The sequence below is a fragment of the Carassius carassius genome, chromosome 46 (assembly GCF_963082965.1).
Source record: "Carassius carassius chromosome 46, fCarCar2.1, whole genome shotgun sequence".
Taxonomy (NCBI): Eukaryota; Metazoa; Chordata; class Actinopteri; order Cypriniformes; family Cyprinidae; genus Carassius; species Carassius carassius.
The window spans coordinates 5,152,093-5,176,498 of NC_081800.1; the positions used below are offsets into that span (position 1 = coordinate 5,152,093).

The 24,406-nt window shown below is 37.4% G+C and overlaps 1 protein-coding gene across 4 annotated transcripts in view; it reads right to left on the reverse strand.

Moving 5' to 3' along the window:
* Positions 1–24,406, reverse strand: part of LOC132129452 (histone deacetylase 7-like) — an 81,958-nt gene that overhangs the window by 29,684 nt on the left and 27,868 nt on the right. For all 4 annotated transcript variants that reach the window (XM_059541068.1, XM_059541067.1, XM_059541069.1 and 1 more), the window contains 2 exons: positions 1,553–1,715; positions 906–993 (listed from right to left, as the gene is read on the reverse strand). In XM_059541068.1, coding sequence (XP_059397051.1) covers positions 906–993; positions 1,553–1,696 — 232 coding nt within the window. In that variant the 5' untranslated portion in view covers positions 1,697–1,715. The remainder of the gene's footprint in view (positions 1–905; positions 994–1,552; positions 1,716–24,406) is intronic.

Below are 24,406 nucleotides of genomic sequence, written 5' to 3' on the forward strand. Positions count from 1 at the left end.
CGCTGAGCGATTAATTTTACCTCTCTGCAGGTGCTTTCTCTCACAACAATCATTGCATCAGCTGGAATAAAAGACTTCAGCTGCGGTGAATTATCACTTGAGGAACGCCTACACACTTCTGATTAAGATTGACTGCAGTATATGCAGAACAATATTTTGATTATTATTTATTTTACTAGAAGAGCACTGAGTGTTACACCAAATCATTATCTGTGTAATGCACAGTTTGTCTAATAGCGAAGCTGGTGGTAGTTGGTTTCAGACTCCAGATGGTGTTTAACTGTATTACCATCCATCCATTCGCATATGTCTACAAAAGGCATGGCACGATCTGTAATTGCAGTAACTGGCAGGTCACCAGTGTCTGAGAGACAGTAAATACCATTTATAGAACAACAGGGTTCCCATGTTCGGTACAGACTCCTCCCATGTGTTTTCAACCACAAAGTTTTGTTTTTACTCTCAGAGCTATTTCCTGAGGCAGCCGTGGCCCTGTTTCAGCTGAGGGCACTGGCACAATTTAGAAGCCTTTATCTCAGTCGCTTTAGCACATTTCTTCAATGTACGTGCTTGTTCAACCTCAACGACACAGCCTACTTGTGCACTACACCGGTGGTATTCTCAGTTGAAATGGTGTGACAAACTTAAATGACAAATCTCTTTCTTGGGGCTAAAGTTGCATATTAGTGACCAATTTGAGTGATCAATCATCCAAGCGCTTCATTCGAAAGGCATCTCAGTCATGAAACTCATTTCTGTCATGCTAATCAAAGTAACATTAATCTAGCATAATGTGTTTGGTGAGTAGGCGTTGACATGCTTTTAGACATTCATTCCATATTTGTTGAGTAAGTGGATAGTAAGTCTCTGAACAGCGGTTATGTAAGGGTTATTGTGTCACTCACTCTGTTGACTCTTGTCCTTGTTTTTAAGTTGCTGTAGCTGTTGTTTCGCTATGTCCTGGTCTCGTAGATGCTGATCCATGTTATATGGCTACAAAAAGAGGAGTCGTCAGTCATTACTGGCTCAAAGTTGTTCATGATTTGTCAAAGAGCATCATGTATGATTTATATAGACATTAGTCATTTTCTGCTTTCTAAAAAAAGGTGCGAGACTTCTGTACAAGATCACACAATTAACAAAGCAACTGTCATATGCATATAAAAAAAAATACAAGCATCTTTGACAGGACTTGCATACACTACTGTCTTAAAAGTCTGGGGTCTGTAAGATTTTATTTTGGCATGCATTTATATGAAACTGCATCTTTTTGAAACATTAGAAATGTCTTTACTGTCGCTTTTGATACATATAGTGCACCACTGTATACAGGTGTAAAACCAAGTGCTTTTGGATAAGCATCCGTCAAATAAACAAAGCCTAACATTAAAATGTGTCTTGTCTGTTAGCAGAAAAGAATTGCACTTCCCCGTTTGCTCTGGATTACAGGTATTAATGTTGTAAATAATGTTCAGTTCCTGTGTATAGCAGTGGTATGACTCTGTGATGAGGAAATCTGTGTGACTGCAGTGAGATCAGTGTGATAGTTCACCTGTATGCGCTGCAGCTGCTGCTGGCTGTACTGGGAACAGTGCTGAGGATTAAAGGGGTTGATCAGCAGAGGGGGGTGCAGAGGGGACAGGAAGGCCGTGTCCGAACCTGGGCGCACCAGACGCTCACCTACACGCAGGTCCATGGGGGCCACACCAACGCTTCTGGAGGGACAGAGACACAAGGACATTTAAAGTGATCATTATGACCTTCAGAAATAAAAAAATTATATTCGAAAAAAAAAGTGAAACATTATTACATTTTCAAATAACTGTTTTCTGTTTAAATATATGTTCAAATGTAATTTAATCCAGTGATGCGCAGCTGTATTTTCAGCATCATTCCTCCAGTCTTCAGTGTCACATGATCTTCAGAAATCATTCTGATTTATTGATTTGATGCTCAAGAAACATTTATTATTGTTATCACAGTTGAAAACAGTTGAGCTGGTACATATTTTCGTGATTCGCTCAATAGGACGTTCGAAAACACAGCATTTATCTGAAATTGAATATTTTTTAATAGTATAAATGTCTTTACTCTCACTTTCTTGTCATTATTCGTATTGTGGCACTCTTTTTCATTTTCACACAAAATTCTCATTAGCATAATGAGATATTTTATTAAGATGTGATGCAGATACACATATAATAGAATAAATAATAGAATAGAAATTTGGAAATGTAAATGTAAAATAATGTCACACAATGCAAAAATAAATCAATAATGAAATTCATCAAAGTATCATTATAGTTACTGAGATTGTGATATCTTTCCCATGTGACAACTAGCCCCGGTCACCCTACGTTATTTTGACTGAATAATTAATGCTGCTTAAAGGGCAAGTCATTTCCCTTGGTGGAGAAAGAAGAAGAAAGCGGGTGAATATACAGAGTCTGAGAGATGTAAGCGCCAGCACATGTTCCAGTGTTTCCCTTACAGCACATTCCACAGTGATATAAAAAGTCGGCCTGATTTCCATAACTTTTGCATGCTGCTTTAAGAATATTTGCATGGTACCAGTGACTCAATGGGACGGACTGCATCACCCTCACACAGAGCAGACAGGAAAATCACAAAGCCGCCGTGTGCATGTATGTGCGTATGCTGGCTCACTGCCCAGAGCGCTTGACAGATTTCTCATCCGAGGAGTTAAAAGAGCACTTCAGCCATAAAGAGTTTTCAGTATTTCCAGACTTTTCCCCACTTATTTCCAACAAAGACTCCCAAAAATAGCTGTGTTTCCCACACTCACAAGATCTAGTGCTTCAGAAACGGTGACTCATGCCCTTTTGACTGCCCAAAGCACACATACTATTGTCTTTCTGTGAACTGTGACGGTTTTGTCACCGTTATTCTGACACAAAAGTCACCGAACACAAAGGCTTTCTACAGAAGACCAATCAGCAGCGGCGAAAATGACTCATGAATGACTTCAACCGGTGAGGAACAATATGTACCTCTGAGCTGGTGTGTTATGCAAGAGGAAGAAACAGAGAAACAGAATAAGAAATGAGATCAAAAGAGAATGTTTCTAGAGCAGCCAATCAGTGCATTAGAAAGATTTCTGAAGAATCATGAGACACTGAAGACTGGACTCATGATGCTTTGTATCACTTACATTTTTATAGTTATTTTTAATCCAATGTCAGAAAAATATGATAAAAGTAAAGTTAATATATATTTTTTCTGTTTATAATTCATGCACCGTGGCTGCTGAGTTGAAGATTTGTTAAATCTATTATATTTAAGCCATTGTGGATTGTTTTACATGTTTATTTTCAGCTTTTCTACTGGCTGCTGAAAATTCAGCTTTTGCCATAACATGAATAAATGACATTTCAAGATATTTAAGGGTTATTTTCAATAGAAAACTGTTTAAATTGTAATAATAGTTCACAATATTCATTTTTTTACTGTATTATTAATTACAATAATGCAGCATTGGTGAGCATGAGAGACTTCTTATTAGACTTCTTCATTTTACATATATTTTAAACATTACATATATAACATTTCTTTTAAATATATTTCTAATATAATAATATTGTAATTTTTCTGTTTTTACTTAATTTTTTCTATCAAAAAATGCAGCCTTGGTGAGCATACGAGCATAAGAAATATAATCAGGTGCATGATGTTGGTTGAAGGTTAAGATGAAAAATGGCAGGAGAGCGGCCAGAAGTGACCCGCTGGAGTTGTTTACACATCAAAGGATGTCCTGGCACGTTCTGACACAGTCCAGGATCTCCTCAGCCCCATTTTAGGATCTTGAAATGGAGAGGAGGAACATCCTGGCACCGCAGCGCTGGATGCCAAACGTGTTTTGGGTTCTTGCTTCCCTGAGCTCTCAACATCGAACATATACACGCTCCACATCGCTCCACTGTATTCCAGGAAATAACACGACTCCCACATCTCTTTTTCCTCGGCATTCCCTTCCTGATAACACAACATGTACTATATTCCTCTCTAGATTATTCCAGCTTTCAGCATTGCATGGTTTTTCCAGAAATGACCTGTTGGTCCAGGCTTGCCAGCTTCAGGAAAGGGACTCAAGCTCCCAGAAAAAAATGAGACAGAATTGACCAATATGGTGTTTTCCGACCTATGGAGAGCTACGGATATGAATATTCTTGAAAAAAGTCCTATACTACTATCGTGGAACTTTTTGAAGCACTTTGTAAATATAAAGCATGGTAATAATTCAGTACCAAATACATCTATAATACCTGTTATGGTAGTTCATAGTACAATAAATAAATGTAACATAAATAATTCATGAATAAATGTCTGTGTACTGAGGCAAGCATGTGTGTGTTTGTATGCATGCATTTTTGTTGTACTCCTACTCAGAGAAGGAAACAATAGAACTCAACTCAATAGAAACAGGCCAACAAATACACTAATAAAAGTGACAGACAAGCAGATGTGCAGTGGAATGTGTGTGTGTGTGTGTGTGTGTGTGACAGGGCATCTTCCTTCAAAGCTGTGAGACTGAGTGTCTGCAGGAAAATATGAAAGTATGAATCTGCTTCTTAGGAAATTGTGAGTTGGTGAAGATAAGCGTGTGAGACCGACTGCGAACTAAACTGGTTGTTGAATTTTTTTTAATCTTCATGAAGAAAATCTTCATATACGATAATCTTCATCATTCAAAAGTATGAGGTTTGTTTGTTTTTTCATCAAAGAAGTCTGAAAATATTTAATCACAGTTTCCACAAAAGATTAAGCAGTACAGCTGTTTTCAACACTTAAAAAAAATTATAATAAATAAAATAAACCAGTATATTATACTGATTTCTGAAGGATCTTGTGACACTAAAGACTGGAGGAATGATGCTGAAAATTCAGCTTTAAATCAGGACTAAAATTACATTTTAATGTATATAAACTTAGTTATTTTAAATTGAAATAATATTTCACAATTTTGCTGTTCTTACTGTATTTTTAATCAAATAAATGCAGCCTTGATGAGCAGAAGATACATAAATAAGCAATAAAAACTCTTACAGACCCCAAACCTTTGAACAGTAGTCTATCACAAGAATATCATAGTATTTTTGGAATATTAAAAAACTATGGCATTTCAATCTGATGCCAGAGCTGCCAGCACAGTAGATTTTAAGGAGTAATTGCTTAATTTAAATTAAAAGGTATCAAATTCTATCTAATACTGATATTGTTCTCACAGTAAAAAGCAGGTCTCAATGATATTCTATAGGTCTCATAATTTATAAAGGAACAAATCACGGACTATGAGCAACAGCAATACTAATAGTAATTATTAGTAACTGTGATACACTAACCTAACTGTATTTTTAGGACAAGACACCATTTCAACTAGGTGCATGTTTTCCTTGAATGATATAAGACTCTAGCTCACTATTTGACTGCAGTTCATTACTTCCTGTAGCTGCCTATTCATTAAGCAGTGAGGAAGAAATGCTGGCATGTCAGAGATAATTTTAGGTTTTTGGTTTACAATATCTCTCGTCCATGTAATGTATGCAGAACAGAAAGTGTGAAGGAGTTGTTGACACACTCTTAAAAGGCTCTTCAGTGGTTTAGTTCAGATCAAAAAAATCCCTCTGCTTGCCAAGAGCCATTATTTTGCTGTACAGGGTTCTTGAGTTGAACCTTGAAGATTAAAGACCTTCTTGATGTTACATTATAAGTTCTTCAGTTCAGTTTATTGCTTTGATGTTGCTTTATACCAAGATTTCATAAACTTCCTTGCTTAAAGCTCTCTGTAGAACTTAAAATATGAGTTTGCCTTTGCAAAACATGCCACTGTGATGCCGGGTTGCTGTTATGCAGTTTCTAATGTGTTTAAAGTGCTTCAAACATATGCTAGGCAGTAGGGCTGTGTTCGATACATCAATACGACGACAGATGTTTGACAAAATGAGTATCGACAGCATTTTTCAGTATCAATATCGTGGCACGTGCACAGCAGTTTGACCGCGCTTTATTTGAATGCAAGAACAGCATTTAAAATGGATTTGAAAAGTGCAATGTTTCTAAAAAAATTATGAATAGAGTATATTATATAAGCTACAACTAGGTTTAATCTGGCCGCAGAGGAACACAACCGGGGGTTGCCAAACATGTGATCTTGCTCTCTCTCTGCTGTGGATAAAAGCACTGGCTTTCTGAAAACACCGGTCAGCTTGCTGTTTAGCGATCTCCACTTCGATATTCTATTCTCAGAAGAGTGTAATTCATCAAGTGTTCAGGGAGACGGTGTATTTAAGATTTGCCTCCATTTTTGCCCCGTTTCTCTAATAAAATTGAAGCAGTGGCTTTAATTGCTTCAGAAACGATGTTACCAGCTCTTTGCTGAGGAAGATAATGCAGTTCTTCAGCGGTGAAGCTCTTTTAATGATCAAATTGCAAGACAGCACTGAGAAGTTTCTATACTGCTGAATGTCTGTATGTGCACGCAGTGTGAGTGACTGAATGTGTGCGCGTGAGCTACAGTGAAGGCAGCGCATTAATTATGAACGCTTCTAATTTTAGCTTTTATTTTTTATTTAATGATAACCTACCAGCAATGAGGTGATTTTACTTATATTTACATTAACAGTTATCAGACGCTCTTATCCAAAGCAACTTACAGTGCATTCAAGCCATACATTTATTTTTACCAGTATGTGTGTTCCCTAGGAATTGAACCCACAATGCAACGCTCTACCACTGAGCCACACGAACACCAATATAACAGAATGAGTTTACACTAATAGATTTGAACCCACAACCTTTCACGATGATAATACATCGCTCTACCACTGAGCCACAGGAACACCAATATAAAAGAATGAGTTTACACTAATAGAATTGAACCCACAACCTTTCACGATGATAATGCATCGCTCTACCACTGAGCCACAGGAACACCAATATAAAAGAATGAGTTTACACTAATAGAATTGAACCCACAACCTTTCACGATGATAATGCATCGCTCTACCACTGAGCCACAGGAACACTAATATAAAAGAATGAGTTTACACTAATAGATTTGAACCCACAACCTTTCACGATGATAATACATCGCTCTACCACTGAGCCACAGGAACACCAATATAAAAGAATGAGTTTACACTAATAGAATTGAACCCACAACCTTTCACGATGATAATGCATCGCTCTACCACTGAGCCACAGGAACACTAATATAAAAGAATGAGTTTACACTAATAGAATTGAACCCACAACCTTTCACGATGATAACGCATCGCTCTACCACTGAGCCACAGGAACACTAATATAAAAGAATGAGTTTACATTAATAGAATTGAACCCACAACCTTTCACGATGATAATGAATCGCTCTACCACTGAGCCACAGGAACACTAATATAAAAGAATGAGTTTACACTAATATAATTGAACCCACAACCTTTCACGATGATAATGCATCGCTCTACCACTGAGCCACAGGAACACTAATATAAAAGAATGAGTTTACATGAATAGAATTGAACCCACAACCTTTCACGATGATAACGCATCGCTCTACCACTGAGCCACAGGAACACTAATATAAAAGAATGAGTTTACACTAATAGAATTGAACCCACAACCTTTCACGATGATAATGCATCGCTCTACCACTGAGCCACAGGAACACTAATATAAAAGAATGAGTTTACACTAATAGATTTGAACCCACAACCTTTCACGATGATAATACATCGCTCTACCGCTGAGCCACAGGAACACTAATATAAAAGAATGAGTTTACACTAATAGAATTGAACCCACAACCTTTCACGATGATAATGCATCGCTCTACCACTGAGCCACAGGAACACTAATATAAAAGAATGAGTTTACATTAATAGAATTGAACCCACAACCTTTCACGATGATAATGCATTGCTCTACCACTGAGCCACAGGAACACTAATATAAAAGAATGAGTTTACATTAATAGAATTGAACCCACAACCTTTCACGATGATAACGCATCGCTCTACCACTGAGCCACAGGAACACTAATATAAAAGAATGAGTTTACACTAATAGAATTGAACCCACAACCTTTCACGATGATAATGCATCGCTCTACCACTGAGCCACAGGAACACTAATATAAAAGAATGAGTTTACACTAATATAATTGAACCCACAACCTTTCACGATGATAATGCATCGCTCTACCACTGAGCCACAGGAACACTAATATAAAAGAATGAGTTTACATTAATAGAATTGAACCCACAACCTTTCACGATGATAACGCATCGCTCTACCTGAGCCACAGGAACACTAATATAAAAGAATGAGTTTACATTAATAGAATTGAACCCACAACCTTTCACGATGATAACGCATCGCTCTACCACTGAGCCACAGGAACACTAATATAAAAGAATGAGTTTACACTAATAGAATTGAACCCACAACCTTTCACGATGATAATGCATCGCTCTACCACTGAGCCACAGGAACACTAATATAAAAGAATGAGTTTACATTAATAGAATTGAACCCACAACCTTTCACGATGATAACGCATCGCTCTACCACTGAGCCACAGGAACACTAATATAAAAGAATGAGTTTACATTAATAGAATTGAACCCACAACCTTTCACGATGATAATGCATCGCTCTACCACTGAGCCACAGGAACACTAATATAAAAGAATGAGTTTACACTAATAGAATTGAACCCACAACCTTTCACGATGATAACGCATCGCTCTACCACTGAGCCACAGGAACACTAATATAACAGAATGAGTTTACACTAATAGAATTGAACCCACATCCTTTCACGATGATAACGCATCGCTCTACCACTGAGCCACAGGAACACTAATATAACAGACTGAGTTTACATTAATAGAATTGAACCCACAACCTTTCACGATGATAATGCATCGCTCTACCACTGAGCCACAGGAACACTAATATAAAAGAATGAGTTTACACTAATAGAATTGAACCCACAACCTTTCACGATGATAATGCATCGCTCTACCACTGAGCCACAGGAATACTAATATAAAAGAATGAGTTTACACTAATAGAATTGAACCCACAACCTTTCACGATGATAATGCATCGCTCTACCACTGAGCCACAGGAACACCAATATAAAAGAATGAGTTTACACTAATAGAATTGAACCCACAACCTTTCACGATGATAATGCATCGCTCTACCACTGAGCCACAGGAACACTAATATAAAAGAATGAGTTTACACTAATAGAATTGAACCCACAACCTTTCACGATGATAATGCATCGCTCTACCACTGAGCCACAGGAATACTAATATAAAAGAATGAGTTTACATTACTAGAATTGAACCCACAACCTTTCACGATGATAATGCATCGCTCTACCACTGAGCCACAGGAACACTAATATAAAAGAATGAGTTTACACTAATAGAATTGACCCACAACCTTTCACGATGATAACGCATCGCTCTACCACTGAGCCACAGGAACACTAATATAACAGAATGAGTTTACATTAATAGAATTGAACCCACAACCTTTCACAATGATAACGCATCGCTCTACCACTGAGCCACAGGAACACTAATATAAAAGAATGAGTTTATACTAATAGAATTGAACCCACAACCTTTCACGATGATAACGCATCGCTCTACCACTGAGCCACAGGAACACTAATATAACAGAATGAGTTTACACTAATAGAATTGAACCCACAACCTTTCACGATGATAACGCATCGCTCTACCACTGAGCCACAGGAACACTAATATAACAGAATGAGTACATTATAATACAAAATAAAATTAGTACATTATTATTTATGGGCTTAAAAACAAGATGCAAACAATCCGAATATTGTACCTGGTGGAGAGTGCCTGATGTTAACATTAAACCTTTGGCATACCTGTATTGTTATACTGTGGTGCAGTTATGGAGCCCGACTGCAGCGCTCAACTATCTGCTCTGCCTATAGTTACAAATAGCCCTACAGTATGCAGCGTTTAATAAACAGCTGTTTTACTAAATTCTGCTGAGGTGAAATTCAGTGCAGTCCTGTATCGTGATATGCATCGTATCTTGACTTTGTTGGCAATACACAGCCCTACTAAACACACACACACACACACACACACACACACGGCTTGACTTACAGTCAGCGTGTGTTGAGAGAGGCATTTTAAACTGGTTGTGCTGGTCAGACAGGTCGGGGTGTGAGAGGGCTGGAAGTGGGAGTGTGTTATACACTGGAACTTGTGTTTTTTTTTCTGTCTGACTGGTGACAGTAATGGAAATAAATGTCTCATAGTCCCTTTTGTGACCATGCACCTCCCCCAAGTTTAAAAATAGTGTCTCATTTAGCTTTTATGCATCCGGAAATTATTTATTTTTAAGGACAAGTGGTTAGTAACCACCCATAGCAACTGCCTGTTGTTATAGTCAGATGCTGACTAACTTCAAAAACTGTGTGGATAAAAATAATGCTTACAGGTGCCATCAAAGGTGATCTCATGATAGAGATGTAATCACACATGATCAAAGAATACAGTTATTGCAATACTATATTGCAGCAGTAAAATTATATTAACACTGTTATACAATCATTTTGAATTACGTTTTTCAGTAGAAGTCATCAAGCACAAAGCGGGAAAAGTTCGTTTCCTTCTACATAAATCTTAGTTTCTTTAGAAATCACAACCAGAGGAAGTGATGAGTGACAGGATCATTTCTATGTATATCTTCTATATTTTTGATTTCTGATGAGTCATGCTGGGTAGCTCCGCCCACAGTAGGATCTCAATGGTCCAAAATTCCAATACAAAACAACATCAAATCTGTTCTGATTGGTCGTGGTTCTGTCACATTGCACAGTATTTTCACATTAAGGAGTTCCTGAAGCTCGGACTGCAGGTTTGATTTCTGAGAGGATACATGAACTGATGGCAAATGCACACATAGAAACAAACACCAATAGAAAATCATGCATTAAACAATTCTGACACATGTAGTTAGAATTAGGAATGTTTATTACATTTAATTTCACAAGAGAATATAGTTTACTTTGCTCTACATGAACTAAATATCTTACTGATCCACCATCAATGTGTTGTTTCTGCAAGGTATTTGAAGTTAACGAGTTAAGTTGCAATGAAATGGAAGTAGTGAAAGAATTTCTACAATTTCTTTCGAATTGTAACACAAGTGGAAAAGCTGAATCGAAACAATGTAGAGTGTTATTTGGTTCTATCCATTGGTTGTTGATGGGACGGAGCCAGTCGATTATAATAAGAGGGTGTGGTTTATGTAGACTAACAATGCATTTACACAACAACAATGTATGTTTTTTCTTTGCATTTTTAAATAGTTTTGCAAACAGATGACAATGCTGTCAAAACAATCCTCGTTCACATGGATCTGCAAAAATGACTAACGACACTGTATTATTCACGCCAGGCCAGTAGTTGGCGATAGAAACACTAGACAAGCATTCTTCTACAGAGCAGTGAATACAATCAATCAAGATCGCGCAAGTGTCGAGCAATTTGAATGGGGCGTACAATGAGGGAGATTACTACAAGTGACCCTGGACTTATAAAGTGGCAGAATGTCAGGATATTTTTTCAAAAACTTGCACTTTAAAACCCATTTTCAAAAGTTTGTGTTTTCAGGACCCCAAAACACCATTGTCCATGTACATGTCCAGTCGAAACGCATAAAATGTTTTCAGTTTTTCGTTGACTGTTGACTGTTATTTCAGACTGATGATGGGAGAAAACAGCAAGATAAGACAAGAACCCATTTCCTTTGAATCGTAGGTCCTTGATCCACTGGTGCATGACCTAGACCTCACAGACTCTGCTTAGTTCACAAACACTGGCCATTCCTTGTACAGATCTTTCCCGAGCCAAAAGATAGTAGGAGAAGAAAGGGAGACAGAGAGAGGAGATGAGAAAGAGAAAGGGGGAAAATAATAAATTAATGAATGAAAATTAATAGTAAAAGATTTGGAAAAAGGAAATAAAAATAAAAAACAGAATAGCTATGATAACAGTAATGGTGACAATGAAAGTGTAGAGAAGAAAACAGAACATATGAAAACTTAATGTGAATTAAATGTAAATAAGGATAGAGAAAATAAAAGCTTAACTGATAGCATTCCAAGAGTTACACACATACACAATGAAAGAGGGAAGAAAGAGAAAAAACAACAGTAAGCTAACAGGACATAAACTACAAAAGTTATATAAAAGGACACAAAATGTCCCTCACAATTTTCTCATGATTTATGACAAAGAGGAATCGGTTCTCCTATTCATGTATTGAAAAAAGGAGACCAAGTTTGTTTGAAGGAATCAATAATTATGTATATAAGATGTGTTCTGTCTAATTAAGTAAAATGTGTTTCTTTGCTACTGTCAGTGAAATTAATAAAAAATTGTTAAAATGATTAGAAATCTGTAGTGGCATGAAGAACCTTTAACATCCATGGAAACTTTCCATTCCACAAAAGTGTATGTTCTTTACATTCTAAAAATTTCTCCATACTAAAGAAAGTTTCTTTAGGATGGCTTTCTATGGCATCACTGCAAAACCCCCTTCTGGGATGTTTATCTGTAAGAGCACTGGTGTGCACAGGCCTTCACTGGTTTTAGTAAAGGTGCATTATGTTGGATTGTCAGTCAGTCCTACACCACTTGACCTTCATCACAAGTCCAGTCCAAGAACACCAGCTGCACAGGCTGTGCTACGGCCGAGTGTGAGCTACACAGCACACACACACACACACTAACACACACACTTTCAGTTGGCCAGAGATGTGGCCTGTAGAATGGGAAATGGAGAACAATAGAAGGCAAGCTGTCGATGTAAATCTGGGAGCCTAGAAAAAGAGCCGGTTTGTGTATTCGCTAGTGAGTGTGCTGTTCTGAAAATAACGCCAGCCAGCAAAACAGGAAGTGAGGAACGAGTGACATCTGCTTGTCCGGGGTCAAACTCCTCGCCCCCCTGCAGGGAGATGTTGATGTTAGGCTGCGTAATTGGCATGTAGCTCCACAGCTATTCTGGAGTGTGAGGGAGTGACATTTCTCTTTTAGCTCTGATCATTTCAATGCCCACTTTTGTTTGTTATGCTCATCTGACAGTAGACGAAGGGTGAAATGTGCTATAAAACTTCCTCAGGGCTGGGACGAGTTCAAAAAGAGAGGGATTTTCTCTTGAAAAGTTGGATTCTTGAAGGGTTTGATTTGATATGGTTCATAAAAGTGAAAGCGGTCATCGTTTGATGTGTAAGCGATGGCTGCTTCATCCATGGCAGCAGTTTTGTGTGTGAACGGGTTGCGCTGTGTGTCTAAAACCTGACTACAACCTGTAGATAAGAGCTGTCAGAGCATCTGGCACTCCAAAGAGATTGAAAACAAGCCCTGACTGCTGTGTGTTGACTAGCAAAACTACTCATACACATGCACAACTGCGTAATGGGCCTCTACAGATATCTGCAAAACCTTCAGATTGTGTGTTCATTATCTGTGGAGATTAAACAATGAGTGTCCCCACTTTACTATATTGCACTTGCAGCTAACATAAATCTCATTAAAAGGAGTATTATGAGTTACAGATTACTCAATACTTATTTAGCTATATGAAAATGCAAGTTAACCAGTAGCCAGTAAATAAATTGACATGGTAGTAATTATGACTCTTGATTTTCATTTGGTTTTAAAATGTGCAGTAACCAGTAACCAGTTTTTATTTAGTTTTTTCATCTATTTTTTGTTTTATTCATGTTGACCTTTTCCTCACTTTTTAAATGCATTCAAGACGATTTAACAGCAGAAATAAGATTATATTTTGTGTCTTATTATTATGAAATGTGAAGTTGTCTGAAATGGGAATAATTTTCTACATGGATGAACTTCTGGTTATTATGCATTAAAGTACGGACAGGATGTGTTAAAGTGGCCTTCAAAAGATATATTGTGATGTTTGAGTTGCATGCACATGCATCTCTATGCCATGGAAACAACGTAACTATATTCATCATTGTTAGACATGATGCTTAAAGTTTCCATTAAAACCAAACTAGTGCGCACTTTCATTTTTACCAAACACGCAGTGACATTATTGTCTGTGGAAATTGTCATTGGTCACAGATGACAGCTCGGGTATTTAACACAGAATATTCCTTTAATAATCTGCCTGAGAAAACATCTTCCCAGTGTCTATTCTCATGTCACGGCCCTGACCTCCGTGATATGGTCTATATCTCCTCAGATCCTGGAGATGAAAGCTTTCTCCATGCGTGTGTGTGTGTTGGGAGGTTCAGAAAGAGCTGGGGGGTATGGGAGTGGGGAGCTGGTCTGAAAACCTGACACTCCTGGGAAAGTAACTCAAGAGGCCCCCGGTCAGCCGCTGATGGAGCAAGAACCTCAGAAAGCTCTCGTCCGAGAGGGCAAACGTGTGTGTGCTCGCACAATATGTGGCATTTTACTTGTTTTTAGCTGTACTAAAACTTGGCAAGGATTTGAAATGTTAATTCAACCCAATAAGGGATTCAATGGTAGTTTAGGCATAATGAAGTTCATTTAATAGTTTGCAGAGCAAGACTTTGTTTCTCCCGGTGGCTCATTTGTTGTGTTCATTGTTTAATGAATTGAGATGCCATTTTAGTTTTCTTCTGACATACAGTACACAAATAAGTTCATTTGATATCCTTTAATTTACATGCACATGTTTGGTAACTGGAAGTTATCCTTGAAACTGATTTGCTTAAGGGAGGATCGACTGTCTGTTTATAGTAACACATAGTAAGATGCATTTGAAATGTTTGGATTGCTATGGAAATAAGTGTTGGGAATCCAGACTCTCACATGACCTCGTCCGACAATAAATTATTGTTTAACATCAAACCTCAGACAGAGCAAGATTTAGGCAACAAACAACAGTATGCATTGCAAGTGTGTGTTCCTGCCATACATAATGTTTGTGTTACTGCTGCAGTTACAGACCTCCACACTCAAGGGGGCGACAGAGTTACCTTCTAATTGTGTTTGTGATTAAACACAATGTGTGCTCCTGCATTATTTACTGTATTTTAGCTCTGTCCTGACAGCAGTCACCCTAAAAGAGAAAACTCCCAGTAAAAGTCAAAGATTTGTATCGATACATGCCACATTCAGTCGCTCCAGACACATCGTCATGTCGGCCATCTTGGAACAGTCAACATTTCGCCGCTCACCGCAAAAACCAATGGCTTTCCCAAGATGCCAAAAAAATGCAGAGATTTAAATTCCTAAAGATAACCTTTGGGATAACCTTTCACAGGTGAGAATGTGTTGTTGTTTATAACAGGTTTTTAAAATATGGTAACTTTATGTTAGCTAACAGCTTTGTCCAGTTGTATTGTGTTAATTTAGCAAAATAGTTAATTGTAGCCTTTTGCAAATATAGTCCACTGTCCATTTCTCTCAAGTGTCCATGGATCAGCTTACATAAAGCGAATCAGCGACCCATAGAAACTGCCATCTATGTATACATATATATGGTAAGCGTTAAAAGTTTATGCTAATGTTCACTACAGAGCAACTCTCAAAATGCAGTGCATACTTGTATTGCATTGACTGTGTCACTGTCTATTTCATGAACACAAAGACTGATAAGGCTGGTTGACAATATCAGCTCATTGGTTTTAATCAATCTTCATTTTGATGAACCAAGATCTTCACTAAGCATTATTTGTAGTGCTCCTGCAACTAAACTTTGTGCTTTGTTACTTTTAACATGAAAGCATGACTTTTAACAGGAGTATGAAAACCATTGCATTGAAGCCTGTGTGTGTGTGAGTCAGGTGAAAATGAATGAGTGTGGAACACAGGCTGATGTATAATGCATCCTGAGTATAATATTCCCGCATTGTCCTGACCCAAGTTTCCAAAACCGCTCATGTTCTCTGTCAGATGGCCCCTGATCACCCCCACTTAAACATTCAACAGCAACACAAGCTTCAAAACCCCTCCGCGCAAATATCTGCCTCTCCGCTGCTGCACTCGGCCATAACCAGACCGATTAACAATCAACACTGAACAATTAATCAATGCAAGTCATTAATATTTACTCAATCACTCATGCTTGAGCTGCTATCAGATAGGTTTTTGGGAAGCCATATTAAAAACACTGCATCCCTCTATAATGAGAGCTAGTGACAAGATATGTTTACATTTTTTTGTCATATTTTTAAATGCAAAAATGTGTTCTGTGTGAGCCAGCCCAAAGGCAGTATCCTGATTCCTGTTAATCGATGCTCATTTACTGACTGAACCACATTTACTGCTTATCGACTGATCTGGAACTCTCTAAACCACATTCAATACCGTTACTCACATGAGAGATGCAAATCACAACTGATTCCAATAGAACTTGGCGTTAGAATTTTGCCAAGCTACTAATGTGATACTGTAATAAAGAATATAAAGCACAAATATTAGATAAAATAGATGCTTTATATATTTTGCATAGACTTCTGAGTTAAACTTTAAGTATAGGCCTACTTATAACCATAATTTGTCCTTAGTCCTGCTATCTTGGCTTAAGTTACACACTTGCATTCCAGGGTTATTATAGTTAACTAAGACTAAAACCATTAAAAAATGGTACTTGAAACAAAAGTGTTAACTGAAAAAAAAAAAAAAATTATATATACAGTACAGACCAAAAGTTTGGACACACCTTCTCATTCAAAGAGTTTTTTTTATTTTCATGACTATGAAAATTGTAGATTCACACTGAAGGCATCAAAACTATGAATTAACACATGTGGAATTATATATGGAATTATATACAAAACAAAAAAGTGTGAAACAACTGAAAATATGTCATATTGTAGGTTATTCAAAGTAGCCACCTTTTGCTTTGATTACTGCTTTGCACACTCTTGGCATTCTCTTGATGAGCTTCAAGAGGTAGTCACCTGAAATGGTCTTCCAACAATCTTGAAGGAGTTCCCCGAGAGATGCTTAGCACTTGTTGGCACTTTTGCCTTCTGTCTGCGGTCCAGCTCACCCCTAAACCATCTCGATTGGGTTCAGGTCTGGTGACTGTGGAGGCCAGGTCATCTGGCGCAGCACCCCATCACTCTCCTTCTTGCTCAAATAGCCCTTGATGCTTTCAGTGTGACTCTACAATTTTCATAGTCATGAAAATAAAGAAAACTCTTTGAATGAGAAGGTGTGTACAAACTTTTGGTCTGTACTGTATATATAAACTGAAATTATTTTATTTCCGGTTTCCAAGGCAACATTTCATTTACAGTAACTACAACACAAAATGAAATAATATGATAAAAAAATATATAGATGTTTAAAAACAAATTAAAATAATAAAACACAATACAATTACTAAGAATATAAAAATAAAATTATCTTGTCACTTCCTATGTGTGTACTGTACTTTCTTGTCAATTGAAGTCAAAAATGTATTTAAAAAAACATAATCAACTTTTAAAATATAATATAACAAAAAAAAAACAAAAAAAAAACAAAAAACAAGATATATCAGAAGATGGCTTAATTACAAAAATCATGTCACGTACAGTATGTGGCTAAAATGCAGGCTGTAGGCAAAGTCACGGTGCTTTGGAATAGAGTTACACTGTTCATAGAGACTTATAATGAACAAAAATACAAAAGTGTAAAAAATTCAAATAAGTTAACTGGTGTAAATCCAGACAAGGTTTGTAAAAGTCCAATGCAAGCTAACAAAATCTCTTTCACCGTCTTGTCATCATGCAGCAAAAAAAAAAAAAAGATGCTTGAGTCATCGCTGCTTATTTATGTGACCTCATGGGCGGCTGTGACAAGATGCTATATGTACCAGATGCACCAACCGTGATGACTAAAAGGCAAGCGCATTGTTTTAAAACAAGTTTAAAAAAATTACACAACTGTAAAGAAGCAACTCATGGAATGCAGAACACTCATTCTTAAAAATGCATTTGTTTTTCTTTTTCAGTGCTCAGGATTATCTGGGAACTGCATCTCTCTCTCTCCTTTTTTTGAGCTTTCTGTCTGGCTGTCTAATAACTACCCACACTGCAAGTGCCACAAATAAGTGTCGGAGGCCCCAGAGGCCGACATACAGAACAAGGGGAGGTTTATTTAGCCATTTTAATTAGCCACACACACACACTCAGAGCGACTCCCCTGGGCACACTGGCGATAGGGCCTGGATTGTTTGGTTTCCTGTTCGACTGAGGAAACACTAGTGATTACAGCTCCAGCCATGGCTACCTCAAAAAACAATCTGCAGTTTTATATAAATAGCCAGAGGATGGAGTCCGTTTTTGCACTCTTAAGCAACACTTCTCTATCTTTTTTCGCTCTCTTTCTTTCTCTGAACTATAATTAGTCAATAGTGTTGCTCCCCAGTGGTTGCCTTTGGTCAGCAACAACATCCTCTTTCGCATATTACCTTTGTATGTGTCTCGCTCTTTCATTCCGGCGCTTTTCTTCTCACACGTTTAACAATGTGTTGGTTTGGGAGTCATGGGTGCTCGAAGCCATCCCATAAACACTGAAACAGGGAGTTGGTGCAGCAAGTTACCATAGAGACCTTTCTGTGTACATGGAAGCCATGTAAAAGTGCGACAATGAGTGAGGTGCGGGTTACAAGTGCAGAATGTACAAGAGAAAAGAGACTAAAAGAGTGAGAGAGACTCTTCCTGTTTGCAGACTTAGTCTTTGTTTCCTGTTAGTGACTTCTTGTATGTGGCTATTTTGGTTAGTGCCAGTTTCTATTGAGGTAGAAGAGAGCAGTTCATGTTTCTGGGCCCAAATGCTCACAGACATTAGCATAGCTACACTTTAGCATATCTAAAACTAAATCTTGCAATTTCCTCTAGATAGTTCAGCTAGTTATTTTTGACACACTAAAATGCATTTCAAATTTTGGGGATTTGGCTCACAAACTAACAAATTTAGGTCATAAAAACGTTGTTTTGAAATGTTGAAATGTCCAGTTTTGTTGTCATACCCTGTATATGCTGGTTAGGATTTGTTTTGACACTGGGATGCTGGTTTGAGCTGGTCCTTTGCTGGTTTACGCTGGTTTACGCTGGTCATGTGCAGGTAAACGACTAGCATAAACCAGCAAAGGACCAGCTCAAACCAGCAAAGAACCAGTATAAACCAGCAAAGGACCAGCTCAAACCAGCAAAGGACCAACATGAACCAGCAAAGGACCAGCATAATCCAACAAAGGACCAGCATAAACCAGCAAAGGACCAGCATTAACCAGCAAAGGACCAGCATAATCAAGCAAAGGACCAGCTCAAACCAGCAAAGGACCAGCTCAAACCAGCAAAGGACCAGCATAAACCAGCAAAAGGCTATCTTAAACCAGTAAAGGACCAGCTCAAACCAGCAAAGGACCAACATAAACCAGCAAAGGACCAGCATGAACCAGTAAAGGACCAGCATGAACCAGTAAAGGACCAGCTCAAACCAGCAAAGGACCAACATAAACCAGTAAAGGACCAGCTCAAACCACCAAAGGACCAACATAAACCACCAAAGGACCAACATAAACCAGTAAAGGACCAGAATGAACCAGCTAAGGACTGGCATAAACCAGCATCCCAGCATCAAAACATACCTAACCAGCATATGCTGGTTTTCTCAGCAGGGTAGTTATTTAAAGGTCCCGTTCTTCGTGATCCCATGTTTCAAACTTTAGTTAGTGTGTAATGTTGTTGTTAGAGTATAGATAATATCTGTAAAATTCTAAAGCTCAAACTTCAATGCCAAGCGAGATATTTTATTTAACAGAATTTGCCTACATCGAACGACCAGTTTGGACTACATCCCTCTAGTTCCTGCAGTAATGACGTCACTAGATCAGTTTTTTGACTAACCTCCGCCCACAGGAATACACAAAAAGGGGGTGTGGTCTTGTTGCGCTAATCTCAATCAGTTTAATGCCGGATTCGCACAAAGATTATTCTTGAAAGATGGAGCAGTTCCCTCTTTGTCTGGAGAAGGCGTTGTTTATGGACCACAACCGGTAAGTGTATTTTATTATTTAAGTTGGTGCGTTTAACAGTTTCTGTAACTTATTACACAAAGGGCAACGCTGTTTAGCTTTGTTAACTAGATGGTAGGGCTGTGCAAAAAATCGAATGCGATTTTCATGCGCATCTCGTCAGTAAAGGCGTTTTGTGATTAGAAGTACATCTCCATCAAGTGCGTTCAGATCAGGATTGCCAGGTTTTCAAAACAAATCATGCCCATTTGCTTCTCAAAACTAGCCCAATCACGTTACCAGGAGGTCACTGGCGCTCAGCTGCTGTCGAATCACAACACAGGAACCGCTGGCACAATCAGAACTCGTTACGTATTTCTGAAGGAGGGACTTTATAGAACAAGGAAGTCATCAGCCCGTTTTTATGACAGTGAAAACAGCGGTATACAGATAGGTGAATTGTGTGAAAAATACTGTTTGTTTTACACGCGAAACATGAACACATGTTATATTGCACACTGTAAACACAATCAAAGCTTCAAAAAGCATGAAAAACGGGAACTTTAAATCTTACAAAAACTTTTCCAACAACATTCTATCAACTTTATTTTCACCAATAATAGAACGTTATTTAAATGTATATTCTAAAAACATGTTGTGATTAGAATGTTATTTAAAGGTTACAAAAAAAATGTTTCATCAAGTAGAAATAACACCATAAGGACGTTCTGATAATGTTGTTCTATGAATATTTTCACCTAATATTATGAGAACATATATCAAATATTAATACATTTATAAGAGCATTCCATAAACAATACTTTATAAATGTTTTGTCTTAATATTTAATGAACCTTTAAAAAAAAAAAAAAAACGTGTGTGAAAGTGCAAATGTTCCCTGTTAGCTGGGTGGGCAAGCATAGCTAGCTTGGAAACACAAGTTAGCTATAGCTAGGTACTTGTATGACTAAACATACTTATTAAGCTAAGCTTATAACTTGGCTGCGTGGGCTTTTCAACAAAGCATAAGAAGACAAATGGCCGGGCTATTTCTGTCCGTCTCACATGGTCATTCAGAAAACAAAAACCCCATGGTGCGAAGAGTTCACAGACACTTAATGGCTAACTTAGCCTAGCATCTGATTAGCCCTGAGGGTTTAGATCCAAATCAGGTAGTATAGATGGAAAAACTAGTTAAGCATGAAACCTTTTTCTGTTTATAGTGCCGAGCTTTAAAAAATCAGATAACACATGCAGGGGTCCAAAAGTCTGAGACCACTAATAAAAACAATGTTTCTGTTTTTCACGATTTCTTATAAAAATGAGATCCAAAATACCAGATTTTCATTGTGGTCTCAGCCTTTTGTCATTTCTGCTTTGTTAGCGCATAGGTGTGTGTCATTCTATTCATGCTACTCAAGCCAAACGTACAATGTTTCTCATTCCTTGCACCGCATTTGAAGGAAAAGCATATATACTTTTCAAAGCGGCATTGAGATAAGTTGACACGTTTAAATAGGCCTCCCATTCTCGCTCTCTATTTTACTGTTGCTAAATCGACCTTGTGCAAGACAGGATCTCCAATTTTAGATACATTTGACCGCATTCACATACACCCTCTCGCTCTGTTCTTCGCTCGCTTCTAATCTCCCCATCTGTTTTCCCTTTCTTTATCTTGCTATCTATCACTCCTGTCCTGATATTTCCCATTCCTCCTGCTCACAGAAATCTACTGTGACATGATTTAATCCTTCACAGTCCAAATCCATACAGTATATCCATTTTTTTGTTGTTGTTGTTGTTGCAGAGGCTTTCTTTTAAAATCAGCAACTCAAACAGCACTTACTATTGATTCCAACAGTTTAACATTAACAAGCTAAGACAACAATTTGACACTCTAACAGGAAAACATTCATTTTCAATATTAAAGTAATGGGTAACACTTTACAATAAGGTTACATTAGTTAATGTTAGTTAAAGTATTAACTAACATGAACAGATATGGAACAATACATTTATTACAGTATTTATTAATCTTTATTAATGTTAGTTAATGAAAATACTGCTGTTCATTGATAGTTCATGTTAATTCACGGTGCATTAACTAATGCACAACTAAGGCACAAGTTGATTTAAATAATGCATTAGTAAATGTTGCACTTAACATGAACTAAGATTAATAAATGCTGTAGAAGAATTGTTCATTCTTGTTAATAAAGTAGTTAACTTATGTGTTAGCAAGTAATGTATACAACATACCCTTGTGGAAACAGTGTGCTTAATCATATTGAATGAGCACTTGTAGTGTATTTCAAATCTTTACATAAATTTACAATTTAAATTTGTCATGTTTTAGTAATATTTTGTAATACTATACTATACTATTTTGTATAGTATTTTGATGTATGGACTAACATACTAAAGCATGTTAAGTAATTATTAATTGTAACTGTAGTGTTATGCAATATTACATTTACTGTAAATATATTTTAAATGTACTTCTAGTTTTTAGTTTACCATAGTTTATTATAAATGCTTGTCAGTATATTCAGCACTTCACTTGAACAATATTTCAAAAGCAACAGAATTTGTGTAAAAAAAACACACTTAAGTTGAACTAATTGCATTAATATGAATAATAACAATAATAAACTATAATACAGTTTCATTTAACTGTAAATACCATGCATTTAAGTGTCTGAAAGTTAAGTTCACACTTAAGAAAATTCTTTGGAAGTACATTTTTATTATTTCTCTTGCTTAATTTAGGTGTATGTCCTTTGGGATAGCCTTTATGATGCACATACTGTATGTTGCCTGAAAATGCTGTCTATGTACAGACAAAGCTCACTAAATTTTGGAACAGAGTTAGTTTCCTCCATTCAATGACTCTGTAAGTCATTGACTGAAGTATTAAATGGTGAACTGAATATATTTGATGCCAGAGAACCCCGTTTTGCTCTTTCATAACTCAGGAGAAGTAATGGTTAATGTTTATGTATCAGCTCAGTCTCAGAATCTCTAGTACAGAGATTCATTCGGTGTGTTTTCGTCCTGAGTGTTCCTGCAGAGCCCACAGCTGTCTGAGCTATTCAGACCCTTTGCTTCCGCGGCAGCTGCTCAAGATGTGCGTCCAGCCAGTGCGCGCCTTTGTGTACACGTGTGTGTGTGTGTGTGTGTGTGCTGTTCTTATATTTATAGCTGGTCGCAAATACTTGAGCATCTGCAGATACACAAGCCGTGTGTGTTCCTGTCAACAACATGATGAGGTGGGTGTGTGCTTCTTGTACGGGTGGAAGAGTGTCAAAATTTGTGGGTTTCCACTCAGTCCCAGACAACATTTAATAATGCCAGTGTGTTATTCTGGTAGAATGGCAAGTCCACGCGTAATTTAACTCAGATTATCACAAACAACTGTGAAACAACAAAACAGTATAACTGTAATATTAAAAGCTGTCTGTTGTTAGTTTGCTGAAGGTGTAAGGGTTTGTGCTTAGAAGGTTTAGATCTGAGAAGCAATTTTAAGGTTATGACAATCGACAATTCAAAAGGAGTTATCAAATTTGTCTCGGATTTTATCAATTATATAATTGTTGGCGTGCAGCAAGTTCAGTTATAGAAAACCGGCAAAAGCAAGTTACAAAACTACAAAAACTTAAATTACAATGAAAACTGAAAATATAAAATTTAAAGCTAAAAGCTACAAATAAATAATAATAAAAATACTACAGTTATATATATATATATATATATATATATATATCACAAAGGCCTCATTCAAAGCTGAAATTCATTTAAAATCATGAAGATATTTATTATTTTTCAGTTCTTACAAAACTGTAAGCAAGAGTAAGACTGCTGACTTGTTCTTGTTGTAACACTGTGGCTTCTAACGTAAAGAGTGTTACAACATGACTGAGGAGCTACAAGCAGATTGTGGAGTCATGAGGTCAGCTGATGCAAGTACAAATCATCAGGAGTCTGTGCGTGCGTGTATTACTGCTAGCTACTGCATTTTATCAGCAAAATGTAACTGCCTTACCAGTCCAGTGAGAGGAATGTGTCTGATGTTAGCATGATGGAGGAGAAAGGGCAGGAGGAAAGGAGCTCTGCCTCGGGGAGAGGTCATGTCTGTGAGTGTGTGAGTTGTATGTCCCGCTAATGAAGACAATACTACAGCGTGAAACATTCTCTACGCAAGTGTGTGAACATAAAACAAGCTTGATTACCTGTCAACATGTTTATAGCTGTCTACACGAATAACACTTCCAGTTACGCTCGATTTCAAATTTGTCGCATCTCACAATGAGTCTGAACACACTTACATGTATGTAGGCAGGGTGCGATTTGTGAAAAAAACAGA